The sequence below is a fragment of the Rhagoletis zephyria genome, unplaced genomic scaffold (genome assembly GCF_001687245.7).
Source record: "Rhagoletis zephyria isolate East Lansing unplaced genomic scaffold, Rhagoletis_zephyria_1.1 Rzeph_scaffold_00047, whole genome shotgun sequence".
NCBI classification, from domain to species: domain Eukaryota; kingdom Metazoa; phylum Arthropoda; class Insecta; order Diptera; family Tephritidae; genus Rhagoletis; species Rhagoletis zephyria.
Window position 1 is genome coordinate 119,269 of NW_016157131.1, and position 19,691 is coordinate 138,959.

The 19,691-nt window shown below is 38.8% G+C and overlaps 1 protein-coding gene across 4 annotated transcripts in view; it reads right to left on the bottom strand.

Moving 5' to 3' along the window:
* Window positions 1-19,691, bottom strand: part of Msp300 (Muscle-specific protein 300 kDa) — a 232,951-nt gene that overhangs the window by 70,380 nt on the left and 142,880 nt on the right. For 2 of the 4 annotated variants that reach the window (XM_017622314.1, XM_017622305.1), the window contains 4 exons: window positions 17,071-18,040; window positions 15,406-15,618; window positions 14,974-15,234; window positions 9,280-10,322 (listed from right to left, as the gene is read on the bottom strand). In XM_017622314.1, coding sequence (XP_017477803.1) covers window positions 10,212-10,322; window positions 14,974-15,234; window positions 15,406-15,618; window positions 17,071-18,040 — 1,555 coding nt within the window. In that variant the 3' untranslated portion in view covers window positions 9,280-10,211. Of the gene's footprint in view, window positions 1-9,279; window positions 10,323-14,973; window positions 15,235-15,405; window positions 15,619-17,070; window positions 18,041-19,691 lie in introns of those variants that run through there. The other 2 variants (XM_017622295.1, XM_017622287.1) reach the window with 1 other exon arrangement.

Sequence of the window (19,691 nt, forward strand, 5' to 3'; positions counted from 1 at the left end):
CTCACTTCAATGTAGCTCTTTTCGGCCAATTGCAACTCATTTAGATTATATTTAGGTACCTCAAAGCAAATTAGTGCAGAAGTATGGGCGCTAGTTTCTTCGATTAGCACGCTTGCGCTAGGTTTTGCAGCAGGTATTTCATTAGCAATAGCATTGTTAGTGGGTTCTGCATTTGCAGGTAATTTGGTGTGTACTACTTGCACTTCTTCTTCTTCAACCTTAGTTTCTGCCTTAGGCTCGAGTGGTGTGTCGTCGTGTGCGGGTACCTCACGCTCAACTAGCTCGTGATACGTTTCCTCACTCTTTCTAACTTCCCTAAGCTTAAGCGATTTATCCTCAACCAAGTCCAGGAAAATATTTTGTTTAAACTCAGTTTCACTACGTTCTACACGTGCTTCTTCAACGGCAGTCCTATCTACTTTTGGTGCCTCCGGTTGCCCGCCTACTTCACTAGTTTCGCTAGCTAAACGTTCCTCAGCTAGCAGTTCTACCGTTCTATCTAACTGTTGCTGTTTGAAAAAGTCTTCTGGTAGCGCTGGTCGTTTTTTCTTATCTTTCTTAGCGAGTTTCTTCTTAATGTCCTCAAATAATTCTTGCTCTTCAGCTGTCATTTCTGCTACAAAGTCTGGTGTGTCCGCAGCCTGTGTTTGTTGTACAGTGGGCTCTGCTAACTTTTGCGTATCGCTTGCTGTGGGCGGTCTGTCGGGTATGGCAATATTATTCACTGTAATTGAGGAAACACCTTCTACAATAGTATCTAATGAAGTGTTCTCGTTGTACTCGCTGCTTTCTGTAAAGCGTTTCTCTACCACAGTCTCTGTTGTTAACTGATCTATAATTTCATCTTTCTTTTCTACTACTTTTTCTATTACAATTGGCTCTGCTAACCTAGTCACCGCTTCTGTGTTAGGGAGCAAACCCTCCGTTAGCGGAGTTTCACTACTAACCGTCACACTGGAAACCTGTTCGCCTTCCTCTACTTTCACGTTACTGCACTCGTCTAATACCTCATCCGCTGTCACCCGCTCTTCTATTATCTTGTGTATAATTGATTCTGTACCTGTCTCAAGCTTAACCTCTTCCTCTACAACCTTTGTGCCCTCGCTTGACTCAGCTGTATTCTCCAACTGTGTTGTCAATGTTTCGGTAACTTGAAGGGTAACTGGTGGAAAATCGAAATGCATTTTCATTTTAGGTGTTTTGTATGTCTCCTCGTGCGTTATGAGTGCAATCTTTCGCACTTCACCCGATTTGGGAAGACCGTTGTAACTTTCGTCAACCAGCGTTAGCGTTTCACCGTCTTGTGTTTCAACACTAGCTCTTTGTAGTGTGGTTAGTCGAGTACGTTTGGTAACGGTAGTGGTAGATTTTGTTGTTTGTTCGTTAGATTGTGTGGTTAGCGTCTTATTGGTAATTGTAAGATCTGAGGTGGTTCTTGTCGTCTCCGTACTACTAGTCTGTTGTGTTTGGTGCGCTTGCTGTTCCTCAACATTTGGCAACACTTTAGTGTCAATATCAACAACTTCAATGCCAGTACTCTTCTTTGATTCTACTTGCTCGCTATTGGCCGAATCAATAATTTGAACCTCATCAATACCACTTGGTACATCATAAATATTGTCACTGCTTTCAGTTGGTGCATATGCTGTTGGCAAAGGTTCAGACAATGAGCTGACGTCAATGGTTTTCACACCCGGCATTGTAGCCTGTTCGGGCATTTCAATTGAGGATGTTACTATGACGTCATCTGGATTATCTACCTCTTTCAAAAGTATACGACCATCTGAAGCAATTGTCTTATTCAATCGCATTGTACGTATGGTTGTGGTTTTTATAATAGCGCCATCAGTTTGCGTTGTAGTGGTTGAGCTTTCGCTAGGCTCTTCAATAACAATTGGCGAGTTTCGCAGCTGTTCGTCGCTTGGCGACTCGCTCGTTTTCGTATGCGCTGTTTCGTCGCAGACGTTGGCGGAAACAGAATCGTATGGTATGCGTCTAACAAAGCTTGTCGTACGCACAGTCACAGTTTTTACTACACCACCGTTCTCTTTTTCATGCTCGTCGGTGGGCTCAACGGTAGCTGTCTCGTTTGCAGTATTCTCGCTCGCTATCGTCGTGCTCTTTTCGCTGCTGCTTTCTTCAACATTTTGTGTTATTCTTTTAACTGTTTTTGTCTTGCGTACGCGTATGGTTTTGACCACCTCGCCGGCAATTGTTTGATCTGTGGCGTATGTTTCAGTTGTGGGCAATACATTTCTTATTTCGTATGCATCAGGTGTATCTACAATGGCGCTCTGCTCCTCCTCCACGCGTGCTGGTGGATACTCTTTTTCTTCCACTACTTGCGTAGCTTCACCGATTTCGGTAGCTTCGTTAACATTCTGTGACTTGATGCTCATTGTACGTACGGTGGTGGTTTTTACCACACCACTGTCATCAACTTCGCGCACAACTGATTCTGATTTCTCAATTTTCGGTTCTTCCTTCGCTTCCTCTGCCACGTCAATGTCTTCTGCTATAGCTGACGCTATTGACTCCGGTGGCTCCGGTGTCTCTGGTGACTCTGGTTTCTTCTGCATTATCTTCTTGATGAATTTCGTCTTGCGTACAGTGGTGGTTTTCACCACGCCGCTTGCGTCCTCTGTCGGTTGTTGTTCTGTTCTATTTGGTATTGCACTTATTTCATTCAGGGGCTCTGTGGTTTCTAATACAGGCTGTGGCTCTGTAATTGTTATTTCGGCGACTTTCTGCACAATGGCGCTAATCGATTTAGCATCGGCGTCTAAGTCGGTTACTTGCGGTAGTCTCGGTGACAGTTGCGTTTGCTTCTCGCCGCTTAAGAAGTCATTTGTCAATGTTTTTACATCGTCTATGCGCTCAGTGGGAGTTGGCGCAGCGAACTCAACAAGTGGTTCTCTTTCATCAATATCTAATGCGAAGGCAACTTGCTTCGGTGACTTTCTTAAGGGTACTACTGTCACATTGTTGGACGGTTCAGGGATGTTTGTTTCCTGTGTCACTGTTATCGTTGTTTCAGTTTTCCGCGGTGTTAGTTCCGTTGTAGCGATAACCGCAGAAGGCTTATCTTCAGCCAAAATATGAGTCCTGTTCTGTGATTCTGCTGGAACTACTACTTCCTCAGTAACTGCTGTGACCGGCGCGACTGTTTCTGCTTTAGTCTCCTTTTCTGGTTTACTTTTCTTTTTCTCCTTCTTATCCTTCTTATCTTTCTTTGACGATTTTTGCGGTTGCTCAGCAGTCAGTTTCTCAGCATTGAGAAAATCTGTGACATGAGTTGTTACATCCTTTTCTACAACTGCATCAACTGACTCGACAACTGGCTCTTGCGCTGGCTCATTCGTACCAATAGGCAATTTAGCCTCTTCACTAGTAGGCGTTAGCGTCATGGTTTCCAGCTTGAATGCTGGTTCTCTTTCCACTACATTGACTATCTTTTCAACTGGATTTACATCCTCACCTTCTTCGATTAGCACTTCCTTACCGTCGATGATTTTCGTAATAATTTTGCGCCTTATCACAGTAGTTGTCTTGGTTATATTACCATCGGTAGTAGTTCTAGAGTAGGTCTCTATTTTGGGTTCGTCCTCCGATATGCTGATGACTTCCGCAACTGGCTCATGCATCTCATGTGGCAGCGGTAGCGGTACCGATTTACCTTCGACGATGCTAATAGTTTGCTCGACGGATTCGTTTGGCGTTTGCTGTGTGGTTTCTGCTTCCTCAACAATTTCCTCCTTTCCATCGATGATTCTAATTATTTTAGTACGCGTAGTTAAAGTTGATATCTTTTTCGTTGTTGTTTTGATGATCGATGTGGCGTAACCATCTGTTGAAGAAAACTCTTCGCCGACAACTGTGATGGTCGCATCGGCAGGCTCTTCAGTGGCATTCAACGATTCGTCGGTCTTGACGTGGATAACGGGTTCTTCTACCGTTGGCGCAGTTATTTTTAGCTCTTCTACTGATGGAACAGTTACTTTGTTTTCCTCCTTTGGCGTCTTTGCCTTCTTCTTATCCTTCCTCGTCGTTTTTTGTGGTTTATCTACATTTTGTTGTTCAGCGGCAATCAAATCTCGTATACTGGATTTCAGTGTGTCTTCAGACACTACTTGAATATTCTTGACTAGCAGTTCTGCTGTCTCGACTTCTGTATTGGACTCTGCAGTAGGCTCAACTATAGCAGTTGCTTCTTGTTTGACTTGCTCCTCGACATGTTGCGCTTTTGTCCCTTCAGCTACTATTCTCTGCTCAACCAGCGTCGAGATCTCATTCTCGGCGGAAAATCGTGTATTTTCAGCTATCGCTTTCTCCTCGACGACTGGCGTGTAATCCACTACAGTCTCAAAAGCATTTTGTTCAGCTGGCGATAATGTCTGATCAATCACAGTTGTGGTCTCTACAAAGCTTTCTGTTTTGCGTGCTTCTTTCGTTGCTGTTTCATTCATAACAACTGGCTCTGGTATCGCGACAGGTGTTTCTTCAACTACCTTGTTGGTTTCCGTCGTAGGTAACACTACTGGCTCTAGTATTGAAACAGGTGTTTCTTCGACCAATTTAATTGTTTGCGTCGCAAGCTCAACTGGCACTTCTTGAGACTCTTTTTGGCCCTTCGTCTTTTTCTTATCTTTCTTCGTTGGCTTCTCCGTTTTCTCCCTTTCTGTATTTATAAATTGCGCAATGCTTGATTTCAAACTAGTATCGGGTTCCGTTGGCGCTTGCGTTGTAAACTCCTCAGTCACAGGTTTTTCTACAATCACGGTTGTAGTTTCGATAGTTTGATGAATGGTAGATTCTGGCAGTTGCATGGGTTTCTCTTCAGCAGCAGTGTCTGCTAGAGTTGGTGTTTCCTTAGGACTCTTTGACTTCTTTTTATCTTTCTTGCTTTTGCTTTCTGCTTTGGTTTCTTCAACTACGTTCGCGACGGCAACCTGCTCGATTGGGAAGTGTTCCGTTTGTTTTGCTTCGACTACAGGCGCGTGCTCGGGTGTAGACTCTGGAGTCGTAACAACTTCTTCTACTACGAGTGCTACAGTTTCTTTCGCGCCTTTAGTTTTCTTCTTTTCTTTCTTAGCCGGTTTTTGCAGTTTTTCTTTGCTCTCCACTATTTCGGCGTTGGTTATAGTTTCTGAAACAATTTCAGGATGTTCGGCAACCTCGCTGATTAGTACATTTGATTTCTCGCCGGCAGGCTCATCATCAACAACATCTTCCTCAATAGCTACTTCTTGGCCATTAATGATTCTGGTAATAATGCGCTTTGTCGTGTGCTTGGTTGTTGTTGTTGTTGTTGTCACAGTGGTGGTAGTACAACCATTCGCCGTTATGACATGCGTAGACTCGGCGCTTACTGGCGCTGTCGCGTCTACTACCGTAGTAGTTTCAACTGGTGAGTGTTTGCGTTGGGCTTTCGATTTCTCCTTCCTTGCGGGTTTGGCTGGTATGTCTTTTAGACTTTCGTTTACGATAAAGTCAACTGTACTCGACTTTACAGTGTCGACTTTTACACTGGAAGGAACGATATTTGCGTTAGGAACTAAATTTTCTGCAGGAGTTGCAGGCTTCTCAGCAGAAACAGGAACTTTTTCAGCGACGGGGCTACTTGGTTTTATGGTTTCTTTTACAATAACCGTTTCTGATTTTTCTTTCTTCTCTGCAGGTTCTTCAATTTCACCTGAATGCTTGTGTTTCTTTTGTCTTTTTGGTTTTGCTGGTTTCTTTTCGGACTCTTGGTCAAGCACAGCGCTGGTTGTTGTTTTAATTTGCTGACTAGTTGTGTCTGTCCTTCCCACAATAGCTGCACTTTCGACAGCCGTTGTGGTCTCTCCATGAATTTCAGGCACAACTTCAGCTAATTTCACTTTCTTTCCCTCGCTTTTTGTGTGCTTTGTGTCCTTTTGAGATTTGCTGGTGGTCGTAGTTGTTGTGGACTCCGCCACGGTTTTGCCATGTTTATCGTGTTTTTCTTGCTTTTCATGCTTCTGTCGCGTCTCCACCTCGCGTGTGGCTGGTGGAGATCCGTTGTGTTGTCGCTGTTTCGAATCAGTCCGTTGACCTCTTGTAGGCCGTTGCTCTTTACGTGGCTGCGGCACTGGTGCTGCAGCGACGTTAGCTGTTGCGTCTTCTCTTCTCTGAACTGCTGCAGCATTCCGAGAAGGAGACTTCCATGGTCGGCGATTATTGTATTCATTATTATTCGATGTCGTCGTAGTCGCATAGGTCGTTGATGTCGTCGTTGCAGTTTTGGTTGTCAATCTTTGCTGTTGTAATCTATTTGTATTTGTATCATATTTGGTTGTTGTAATGCGGATTTGCGTTTGCTGTGGCTGTGGCTGTTGACTGGATGGCTGGAAAACATTACTTCCACCTTGATGGATACCAAATAGTACTTCAGCATAAGTCGTGCCATGTGTGGGCTCTTTTGTGGGTATTTTCGGTTGTCTCCTAAACTCTGTAGGACTCTGTGAAACTTGGACTGCTTGTGGCATATCTTGCACTTCTTGCGCTGGCACAGTTTCCATGGGTTGCAAGGGCGCAGTGTAGGGAGCTGGAGGCTCTGAAACCGGCGCAACTTCTGGTTGTGGTATTTGTTGCGCTGGTAGACTCTCAACGATTTCCGCGGGTATCGTTTCAATTTCATTCGCTTCGAATTGCCCGAATGTTATATCGGGGCGCGGTTCATCCTCCTCAATCGATTGTGGATCATACAACTGCGTGTGCGTTACTTGTTCATACTGCTGCGCATGTTGAGGCACTTCGAAGGGTTGCAACTGTGCTGGTTGCTCAAACTGCTGGGGAGACGGTGATGGCTCATAAATCTGTGCCTCAAATTGCTCTCCAGACTCTTGCACATATTGTTGCTGTGCGTTAACATGCGTCTGCGTGGTGGTGACATTTTGCACAATAGATGCGAGCGTAGTGACTACTTGGTCAATCACGCTCTGATCAGCTTGCGTCTGCTGATAATCGCTTAAGTATTCTTGTGGCTGTGTATCGTATGCCAAACTTTGCAGCTCTTGATAGGGTTGCGCCTGTGGCTGATAGTATAATTGAGTTTGGTCATTGGGTGTGGCATACACCGTTTGATAAGCGTCAGGCTGTTGCGGCGCTGTGGGGTAGTAGCCGGTCATAAGTTGGTATTGTGTAGCTGTCGGTTGGTACTGATACTGAGTGTAGGTCGTTTGACCGGTCGTCGTACCTTGTGGATATTGCATTTGTATAATCTGTTCATAGTAATTCTGTGAGGCTGACGACTGCTGCTCGGTCGTTTGCGCGACTTGTTGCGCCGCAGGCACTGCTGCATAACCCCACTGACCGGCGTCAGCCATATTCTCATACATACTCTGATAGAGTTGTGGATCGGGCTGCAGATAGGTTTCCTGTATTTCGGCGGCTGTCATTGGCACATTAATGCCCGTTGCGGTCGTTTCGACATAACTGCTAGGAACACCAGTGCCTGTATCAACATAAGTGCTTGGCACCACCGATATTGTATCTACAAATGTGCGCGGGACTGTTGCGCTATCGATGTATGTGTTTTGCGGCATTGTGGATTCCACAAATGTTTGCGCGTAAGACGGAGCGGCATCTGGCGTGGAAGATTCAACAATATTTACATCCTCTATGCTGACGCTAGTGCGCGCGCTCTGCACATCCATCGGCAAATCTACCGACTTAAATTCTACAAAATTGAATTTGTTTTCTTCGTGCGCTTGCGTTTCTTGCCGCAAATCCGTTGACACTGGCGCCTGCGCCGGCGTAACGTAGTCATTTGTTTCTGTTGTCGTGAGCGTAGTAACAACAGTAGGCTTATCGCTTTGCGCATTCTGCGTTCTTCGTTCATCGTGCACGCGTTGGCGTTCCAACTCAATGCCGCGCAATACCTCCGCATACGAAGTAGAGCCTGGCGCCCAAATGGGGCTGCGTGAACGCATGCGATCTTGTACGGCGGGCGCAAGTAGATGCGTCTGCTCTTGCTGCTGCTGCTGTTGTGGTGCTTGCAGCTGCTGACGTGTTTGCGCGTGAGTGCGCGCTAACGTAGACGTGGTCGCTGTGCTGGTATTAGAGGCTTGCGTACGCGCCACGCGCGTTTCACGTCCCGTGTGCTGCGTCGATTGCTGTGACGCTGCTGCGTAATGTTGCGCACTCTCGGTTTGTTGTTGCTGTTGCTGACGACGTCGAGGCGAACGTCCACGGCGCGGTTCGCGCGGCGCTTGCAATTTCTGTTGGCGCGCTGCTGGCTGTGGCGCTTCCGGCTGATAAGCGGCTTCTTGTTGCTGAGGCTCTTCATGCCATACACCTACCGTCATTTCGGGTTGTTCATGCTGCTGCGCTTCTTGTGCGCCATGCGTCATATGTTGAGTGGTTGTTCGTGTGGTCACAGTGCGCTTTTCAATGACGCGCTTACCACGCTCATTAACATATTCGCTTTGCGTGCTTTGCACTTCTGGCGGCGATGTCGACGAGTGCACTACCCACTCATTTGTAACGCTTTGCGGCTCTTCCACTTGCAATTCTTGCGTGGGACTCGTGGTGGTGGTAAGCGTGGTTTCATATTGTTGAGGTTCAAATTCTTGTACGCTTTGTGGCTCATGGCTTACAGCCGCTGGCCTGGCTACATTTTTGTTGTCGTTGTTGTTGTTATTGGTTGTGGTGGTTATGGTAGTGGTGGTCTCAAGTTTGGCATTTTGTACCTTACTTTTATGTAAAACATTTTCCGTTTGTGCAAAACTCACGGGACTCGAATGTCCGGAGAGCACTTCCGCATAGGATAGGCCTAATTTGGATGGCTTCAATAGCATGGATACAGCCGATGATGTGGTAACAACGGAATGCGGATCCAGCGTGTATGATAAGGCTGCGATCACATCGTATTTCTGTTGCATGTCATCGATAGATGTACGCAGAGTCTAGCATTGGTTTTAATAAAAAAAGTAAAGGGCGAGATTTGCCAAATATGTTAGAGGTTTGGTTTCGCAAACAAACAAAGAAATATGTAGATAGATATTGTACATATGTAAATGTATGTAAGAGCCCTCAAAATACGATAAAAAACTTTCTAGATAAATGTTGAACTAGCTGAGCTTTGAATGAATATACATAAGTATACTAAACACTGCGCTAGTAAACTCTAGCCTAAACGCCTAAAATGCTGCTAAGAAGGTGAGTGAAAAATGCTGCTGGGTTTCGAAATAACTACGCAAGTTTTTTTCTTATACATTTTTATAATATATTTTATTTAAAAATCGCTTTGTTTTTTTGGGGGTCATGTCAGAGTTTTTAATATTTTTATAATTAAAATTTTTTTTCTTTATAAATAATGGCTGTTTACAATAACGCTATGGGGAAAACGTGTTGAACAAATTAAAACTTTTTACGTTTTTCTTACGCAAGCGCCAGCAAATTTACAGCCTTATTCCGACAGCTACTGACAAAACTAGTTAGCGCATGACAATTGTCTAAGCATCCCAGCGCCTAAAAATATGCCGGAAAATCTTGATTTTGAGCGCTCTAATCATGACAACTGTCATTGTTTTTGTCATGAACTACTGAGTGCTTGACAACGACGAAACAATGTCTATATACTGCGTCATAATTTTAGGCGCAATTATAGTCATGGAATAAGTCTAGTCAATAGCGCGGAAACAGGGCTGCTAGTGTGTCGACACTCACGCGGCCGCCGATGCGCTCAGCCAACATTGGGAGTCTGGCAGCGGCGCGCCTCAGCAGCAGCTAGAGTGTCGCTCACACATATGTAATTGCCTACATTTGGGCGCATTCAATTTGATGTTGATGGTAGCTTCATTGGCGGTGGCTGCTACTAGTACATAAGCTAAGTTGTTTGTATTTGTATATGTTGGCTTGTGTTATGCTAGGTACGCGCTTTAAGTAATTAAGTACTTATGTACTTAGTCTGTTCTTTGGCTTTAAGTTTTTTACGCTGCGCGCACATTTTTTGCTTCCTCTACAACTTCTTTTTTAGACTTTAACATTTAGGTACGAAAATTTAAATTAAATTTAAAATAATTAATATTCTTTTTTCCTATACATTATTAAAATTATAAATATTTATATATAGTAAATTTATGTAGTAAGTAATGTATGTTTATTTTCTGCTGCTGCCCATAAGATGCTCGCATGTGGTGTGTGTGTGAGGTGGTGGTGGAAGTACGACGGGCTTATGGCGCCTAAAACTATATATCTAACACTGCATCGTCCGGTGTGCCGCGATGGATCAACAGCTTGATGCGCTCATTGCGTGCAGTTATTTTTGAATGAAGATTCTTAACACGCTCCCGACATGCCTAAATACATATGCACCAAACACACACACATATATATATATGGGAGGAGACATATGGCGGAGACACATGGACGCGCACAGTGAGCGAGCGAGTGAGACACGCACAGGCATACATACGAAGAGAGAGATAGAGAGAGGAACGTGGGGGTGGTGGTGGAGATGAGTTTACACGCAGTAGCGCGTGAGTGAGACAGAGTAACCCATTTACCATTTAGCAGAGGAGGAAGAAGGCAATTATTTGTTTAGACAATAAGCATTTTTTTTGTTGTTTTTAGGTGTAGTGGCATGAGTTAAAAGCAATAAGCGGAGAGCAGTTATGGAATTAACATTTTAGATGTTTTTTTTTTTTTTGGTTTTGTTTTGTTGGATGACAATGAGTTAGTGAAAGCACGCAGTAGATTAGGACAGCGGTAGGTGTGTATAGCACCAAGCCGGTAAGCGTCAGTTAAGTATATGAATTAATGGTTAGTTTTAAAAAAATTTTTTCGATGCAATATTTGGCATTTTTGTGGAATTTTTTTTTTCAAAATTTTTTTTAGCATTTTGTTAAAAATTTTATTAATAGCATTTAAAATATATTTGCGTGTGTGTGTGTGCGTGTTTTTGTAGAAAATTTGTTAATTTTTTTTTTGTTAATTAAGTACCATTACCGTCGCAATTTTTGTTTACCATTTTTTTCGATCGTAGCAAATTTCAGTAAGCAACAACACCATTTGTTTTATATGTTTTTTATGTTTTATTTTTGTTGTTGTTTTTTAGTTTATATGTTTATGTACGTTTTAGATATGTATACGTTCCAAATGTAACATATTTTTTTATTTTTTTTTTTTTTTGTTTTGTTACAAAATGAGAATGTAAATAAAAGAAAAAAAGAAATACGAAATGTCAAATAATGTCGAAAATTATAAACTAACCATTTTTTTATATGTATAAGAATAAAAATAGGCATAAATATGTAATAATTAAAGAAAACTATATGAAGCGTAAAAGAGGAAGTTAAAATAATTTAATTTAATTATATGTGTGTATGAAAGAGAGAGAGAGAGAGAGAGAGTGAGAGCAAGTTTTTTTCTCGTTTTCAACCAAACCCAATCGTGAGTGCAGATGCATAAGAAAACCCAAATTCCATAAAAATAATAATATTCATTAATTTCAAAATTTGTATTTCATTAGACAAAATCAAGCTGTAAGGAACTACTACCGCTTATATTTATAATACAAAGTACCAGAAAATAATTGTTATTTTTTTTACTACGCAACCACTTTTTAAAGTTCCAAGCAAAAAAATGAGGCAGGTATGTATGTGAAATGAATGAAAAATTTCTCAAAAAAAAAAGTGAATGGATAATTGAATAAGTAAATGTATGTATGTATGGCTCAATGAAAAATGTATGGGTGCGTGAAAAACTTGCAATACTGATGATGTCAATGCAACACTGTGTTTGTAGCAAATTTATGCAGTTGTAGGTGCTTTAACGACAATATTTCAATCAGTGTCGGCCAAAAAGTGGCACGAGTGTAGGGCTTTTAAACACTTGTTCGAGCTTTTTTAAGCTTTGTTAAGCTTTTATAGCTTTTTTTTTTATTTTTTCACAACTTTTATGCGGGGCGCTTTTAAAAGCTCCTTCGAACTTTTTTGGAGCTTTTAAAAGCTCTTTCGAGTTTGTTTTAGCTTTGTTTCAGCTTTCTGTGCGCTAAGGATAAAAGGCGTTTTCAGGGCATCACCAGTTTCAATCAATAAGATCTCTTATTATCTGCCTGTCTGTTTAAAATATATATAAAAAAAAAGATCAACAAAGCTCTGTACTCGTGCCGCTAAAGTGGCCAACACTGATCTAAACGCAAGAGAGTCTAAATAAATGAGCAGCGTGGTATTTTTGGTGGTTACCAATAGAAATATTTAAACACGAAGTAGCAACAAAAAATTGTGAAGTTATACGTTGCTTTGAAAAATTAAGTTTCGAAAAGCTTCTAAAAAATAATAAGTGCTTTTGATAATTTTATACAGATTTTTAATTAGAAGCAGTTTTTTCCAATTTAGCTTAACTTAATTTTCATTCCTGTCACATATTTCATTTTTTAATCTTTTGGAATTTTTAATATTTTCTACACTATTATATAGTGATTCATATTTTTTTCAACTGTGCTCTGACGAGTAAAAATCCAAAAACAATAAACTAAAAAATTTTTAAATTTTACACACAACTAGTGCGTAAATAATTATTTTGCTATGCTTAATGCGCGCGACTTCAAGGTGAACACACACATTCTCACATATAAATAGGTACATGTGTGCGCACACATTCGATGTGTTACTGCGAGACAAGCGGCTAAAAATACGCGCTATGACGGCAGTCATGTAGGCATTTTCATCCGCTTAGCAAATTTTCGGTGAAATTTTCTTTAAATACACCAATTTTTACATACAAATATTTATGTACATACATATGTATGTTTGTATGTATTTGCTGCTCATCTACAAAAATTTTAAGCGTAATATATTGGTGCCACGTGTTTGCTACGTAATATTTATTTATATTTTTAGGTTCACGTGGTTCACATTTTATAATAAAATTTACAAAAAAAAATACAATATGTAAAAAATTTGCAATTGATTGCCTTGAAAATTGAAAAAACAACGTTTTCGCTTTGAATAAAAAACTTTATATAAAATTTTTCTGTAAAACTTGGTTAACTTTTTTTGCAAAAATTTTCTTGTGCAAGAAATCAAAATTGTTTCTGCAAAGTTTTTGAGGTTTTTCTTTAGTGTTTTTTAATTATTCTGAAATAGTTTTTAGATATTTCTGCAAGTTTTTTTTTAATTTTTCTGCGAAGTTTACTAAATAAAACATTTTTTTTTACAATTTTTTATTTTTATTTTTTAATATTTTTGAAAATTTATTTTCTTGTATAAAAATTAGCAATTTTTTTATGGCAAAAAATATATTTTAAGCCCTTCTATCTGCATGAATTTGTGTCGTTTGCAGCAATGAAATTGCAGAAAATGCTTTGGCGAGCTTTTAAATGGGCTAGATTTGTTGAAAGAGTGGCAGTAGTGAAAAAGCTTTCTTAGGTGTAGCTTTTCTGAATGTATGGCTGTGAAAAAAATGCTGGCAAATTCTAACAAACAAATTTTAAAGAGTAAAAACAGTTTCTAACACTTTACAACGGAAAGCTCAAAAAAGCTTCATAAAGTCAATTTTTAGAAAATTTAAATTTTAGTTTAGAAACATTGCTTTTAAAAGTCTGAGAAAAGCCCATTACCTACTTACTGGTAGCAACAAATCTAAAGCAACGAAGGCTTTAAAAAAAGCTCGTCATAGTTTTCTACAATTTTCGCGTACCAAAACAGGACTGATGAACCAATGGGGAAGATGAATGTATGGACAAAGTGATGTATGAACAAAATGTTGCTGCACGGTGTTAAAATACAAATGAATAGTGGCATGGCAACAAATACACTCAATCAGAAGAAACAAAAAACCAAAAAAAAAAACAATGAATAATCCATAAAATGACGCAGGGAATGATGACTGACGTGCAGATGCAATCTGCTTATGATTTCAATGTGTGCAATAAATGTAAAAACTAAAGAAAAAAAATCAAATAATAAAAAACTGAAGATACTCAAAAACATTAAAATAAGCAAAAACTTAACGAAATTTTAAAAAATTTAAAAAAATATGTATTAAAGAAAAAAAATAAAATTATACTAAAATATCAATTTAAAAAGATTAAAAAATTAAAAAAAACAAAAAAATAATAAACTTTAAAAAAGATCAAATAAGAAAATAAAAAATAAACCCTTTCTGTAACACAAAAATTATTTAAAATTGTTTTTTGAAGTTAAAAAAAATTTAAAAAAAAATTAAAAAGGAAACTCGAAAAATTCTAAAAAATAAAATGCTAATCAAATAAAACAAATACAAACTCAAAACGAGGTATTTGTATACCACAAAAATATATATTGTTTGTATTGCCAATTTCAAAAAACTTCACAGCCACCGTGCAACTTCTTTAGCGTAGCAGAGAATTTTGCCACTCAGCGATTTCGTAGACAAAAAAAAAATATATAGAAAAATAAATTAATAAAAACTATTGAGCTTACTATTTAAAGTAAAAAAAAATAATTAAAAATAATAAATAACAATGCTGCTAGAGGTTACTTAAAAAGAGAGGGTTCTTTGGGGTAGGGTTGCGGGGGTGCGTGTGTTAGTCAAATTACAAATTCTTTAACATTTGCTAACAAAGAGTCGGTCGGTTATTGAATATAAACAGCACCAAATGTTTTGCGATAATGAATTCAATGTCAATGAATAAACTGTGCCTTCTTTTCACTTATAAGAATGTGAAAGAGAAGTAGAGAGAACAGAGAGAGCACAGCAAATACCTAACATAAAAGGGGGATTTCTAAAAAAACTTTCCTAAAGTTTTTAAACTGCCAACTGTCAGACAACAACAACAACTATTTGTGTGTCCTAATAACAGAAGAGCTTAACAACTCACTGCCTCACAGCTGCTAATAACTGCTTACATATACATATATGAAAGTTTATACTAAAATAACTGGTAATAAGTATTCGAAAATAACTACATATGTATCTAATGTATGCACTTATGTAACTAACAACCTGCCTGTTACGTTTACATACCTGTTGCTCTGCTAATGCACGCTCACGATCGTGTGGCAGATACGTGGGCGCCATTACGAGCCGCAATTGTTGTTCCTCTTGTATGATCTTTTGACGCAATGTTTGCATCTGTTGCTGATAGATATCGATCTGATTGAGCGTCTCTTCGAGACTAGTGGTTTTGGTGCGTACCAATTCCGCCAGTCCGTCCAAGATTTTCAATAGATCATCGACATTTTCGCTTAGGCGCGGATCGCCACCCATACCATTGCGGAAGTGCACCTGCGGATAGTGTGACAGAAGAAGAGAGACAGAGAAAAGGGGAGAGAAAGAGAAAAAAAGACAAAAAATGCGCTTATTAATTTTTGTGATTCCTAGCTCTTAAGTTAAAAGTAAATTTCTACAGCAATTTTGAAGTTAGCGAAGAGCGAATAAAAATCAAGCAACACTCACCTCCAATTTTTCGATAGAAAGGCGTAATTTGGTCTTCTGTACATTAATATCCGCCAGCGTTTTCTCGCAGTAGCCCAATTGATCGCGCAGCGGTTTCTTCTTGTGCTGTGGCGAATCCAATGCTTGCTTCGTTTTGTCTATCCAGCTGCGTATGTCCTTGATTTTGCGTTCACATTGATCCCATTCTTCGCAGGCTTCTTGTAGTAGGGAATTCTGTATATTTGGGAGAGGGGAAGGACAAAATCGGAATTATTTAAAAGTAAAGTTTTTTGGTGCGAAACGAAGCATTTTCCGAAACTGAAGTTTCGCGATCGTTGGAGGCGCAACTCGCAGCAGAAAGATAGCAAAGTACCATTCAAAATTAAAAAAAAATATATATATTTAAAATAAAAAATTAGAAATTGCGCCATGATTTTGTCATACAAACTTTGATTAGCAGGGTTTAATTCGGAGTTTAATATAAATAATTTGTTTTTAAAATTTTTATAATTTTTTCGATAAAATAATTTTTTTTTTTTATGAATTCCTTGATTGTTTGATCTGATGTGATTGATTTTTGAAAACTCGATTAATTTAATAACACATAATCGATACATAAACATTTTTTCGATAAACTTTTACTGATAATTAAAATTGTTCGATTAAGGTTGGTCAATATTTTAAAATTTTTACAAACCTATACAAAGAATAATGTTAAAAAAGAAGTAAGAATCGATGTGTCGATTTCAGCTGACGTCGGTATAGTGATTGAAAACATCTGAATTAAGAACACAATTTGATCAAAAGAGTGAAAAATTCGAATACTTGCAATTTAAAATAAAAAGTTTTTCCAGTTCAATGATTTTTCACTTTCAAGTTATTTTGCTCATATCTGGCATTTTCAACCATATTTGGCCGATTCAGAATATATTGGTCAACAAACTTAAGATATCGATTTATCGATCGCTTAATATATCGATATATATATATTTGCTGAGTAGTGAGATAATCGAAATAAGAATTTGATAAGGCCGATTTTTAAGTTCAATGTTCCTTTTAAAAAAAAATGTTCTTTAAATGCTTTTAAAAATTTAAATAATCGATAAAAAATCGTAATTAACAAATTTATTTTTTATCAATTTTTTTGTTTGTCCAATCGTAGGTTATCGATATTTTAGTCTATTATTCTTTTGATATATTTTTCAATCCTGATCTGATTTATAGCTATATCGGTTGGTAGTTGAATAAATTAGAATTCAAAATTTGATTCATGAATTTTTTACCAAAAATGTTCGATATACATACATACATATACATATATGTATACATATACATATGTATGTGTATGTATTGATCGAAAAATAAAAAGCCACGATATTAGTCAATCAAAATAATGACCGTCAACTGAAAGCATGAAAATTATATGTAACAAAAAATTTAAAATTTGTAATTAAAAAAAATCGTAATGCATTTTGCTTTGTACGTTACCAATTTTTTAATCTGTCGAAAATTTACTTTTGAAGAAAATTAAAAAAATATATATTTGATAGCAGAAATAAAATTAAAAATATTTTTTATTAGCGATTACTTTTTTGTAAAATTTTTATCTTTTTTTGCGTTTTTTCGACATATCTGATATTTTTCAGACTAACGTCTTTTATTAAATTTTCTTCCTCTACCACCTACCCTTTCCAGCAGCACCGCTTCCACGGAAACCTTGGCATCCTCAGCCTCTTGCAATTTATCCTTGAGATCACCCACAGTTGTCACTTGTCCAATATGTTCCAATTCCTTATCCATTTCGCTCAAATGCTTCACAATCGGTTTAATACTCTTCACAGCCGCTGCATAGTCGTTGAGTTTGTTACGCGCCTCGGGCAGTGTACGCAATTCGATTGTCTGATCGAGGAAGGTGCGCTTCTCGGCCACCCACGCCATCACAATTTGATACAAATTCATAAATCTCGTCCATGCATCCAAACTATCACCGACTTGTTGCTTCTTCTCATCCAACCATGAGCGTACTTGTCCCAATTCTTGTGCCAATTGATCGATCGTCGATTGTACGAGCAGTTTCTCATTACTATTCCGACAATTGTCGATAATCAGTTGTCCATTTGTCTTAACCATTGTGAAACGCTCATAAATGCCGGTGATTTCCTGATTGATACAATGCAACAATTCCTTCATTTGCGCTGGCGCGAGTGTACGATCTTGCACTTGCACTTCCGCTTGACGCAGCCATCTTTGGATTTCATCCACGCCGCTCAGATATTCGGTGCGTACAGTCTTGGCTCGCTTGAATTCCTTTTGTTTCGTTTCCATGGCGCCCTGTACACGCTCGGAGAGCAACTCTAATGCTGTAAACTCCTGTGCAATATCACTTGGTACCAAATTTTGTTTGCTCAGATAGTGTTCCTTGGTGTTGGCGATCAGTTGGGTGCTGGCCTCAACTGTCTTACCAACTTGTTGTTGCAAATTGTTGAGCGACTTTTCAATGGCTTCGATATGTTCGTCGTAGGCGTGCACTTCTTGTATCTGCTCGAGTAGAGCGTTGAATTTATCTTGCAGCTCCGAGATGCTATGGAAGACCTGTTCGATCTCCTCGAGATCCTTGCCAACCTGACGATCCTTTTCGCGTAGGGTGTCGTTTAATCTGCGAAAAAGAGAGAAAGAGAGGAAAAAACGGAGAGACAAATCGTGGATATATTAGAATGCTGTTAAGAAAATTTGAGTGATTTAAGGGCTTATTTGATATATGTAAATGCCGTCGTTGAAACACGCAAAATTTATGTGCAAAGACCACGCGGTCAGCCACTCGGAAATTGCGTTCCAAATTTTAATGAAAATGCTGCCAAAAGTTAATACGAATTGCGAACACAAAACACTTGGAATTTTCTTGTGCTGCTTTTAACAAAGAAAATTTATAGTTCAAAAAATGCTAAGATTTGCGTTTTTCTGCCTTAACAGAAAAAACGTGCACGTATTTTTAAACAATTGCGACAATCGAACACTTGACGAAAAAGTTTATTCTTTTTTTTTTTGTTTGTTTTTATCTTTGTAGTTTTTGGGATTAAAAAATGCGTCAAAGGTTTCCGTGGAAGAAATGCGACCGCGCTAGTAAAAGAGAACTCTCCAAATGAACGAGGCAAAAATGCCAGCCGCTTGGCAAAGGCAGCCATATCCGCCGACAAAACATACATACATACATATGTACGTCCACTACTCTGCACTGTAGAAAAACGCCAACAGATTCGAAAACGTTTTCGAAAATGGTCGCAAAAGAATTATGTGCACAGAGTGCGGTTTGCATGGCTGAGTGGACGCTGTCGATTGTTCGTTTGCTCGCCACAAAATTAATGTGCGCTCTTGCCCAGATGGCTGCTGCCAGAAAGGAAAACCTTGAAGTCGAAATAGGCTGTTTAGCTGCGAGATTTCATTGATCTCACTTACATATTTATTTACATATGTATGTATGTATGTAGATGCAATTTTTATATTGTGGAAATTTGCAGAGACGCAGTACAATCACATCTCCGTGCATTCGCCGATATTTGTGAAAGAAAATTTAATTACATTGCAGCAAAAGTAGCAAATCAGGGAAAATAAACAAATAAATGAGTAAATAACAAAAGCATGAGCCAACGCTTGCAGAGGGAGACTGTAAAGAGGCTGAATGGGAGAGAGTAATAAAAAGTGTTTGGCGATCGTGATAATGCCGGTTTTTGGCTTTTTGCGCTGTCTGGCTGAATTGACTGCCACAGGCAAAAATTTTACTTATTGTTGTTTTTTTTTTTTCGGCGCCAGGAAGGCAGTTGATTCCCAGTGCCGCATACGAACAAATATAAGAAAATATGCCAGCCGGCAAAATGGGAGAAAACGAAGCGTTCAGAGCGAGGCCTTTAGCACGAAAAAAAATTACATTGAAGGTGGCACAACGCCGCAACCGAAACAAAATTTTAGTTCACAAAAATCTCGAAAAATACCAAAAAATTATACGAAAAATCTCGAAACGTAACGAATAATAAAAAGGTTACATAAAACCAGTTTCCAAAAAGAAATTCGAAAAACATAATTTGAAGAACTTCGAAAATCATGAAAAATAGTAAAAATAAAATTTAAAAAAAAACTTCTTAAAAATATTTTTTAAAGATACCAACAATTATATGAAAAATCCCTATCAAAAAAATAAAAACAGTTTCAAAAAAACTACAATTTAAAAAAAAGCCAAAATATCAATAAAACTATTTGCGAAAAATATTGAAAAGTTATGAAAAAGCAAACTAGGTTCCTTAAACAGCCCCAAA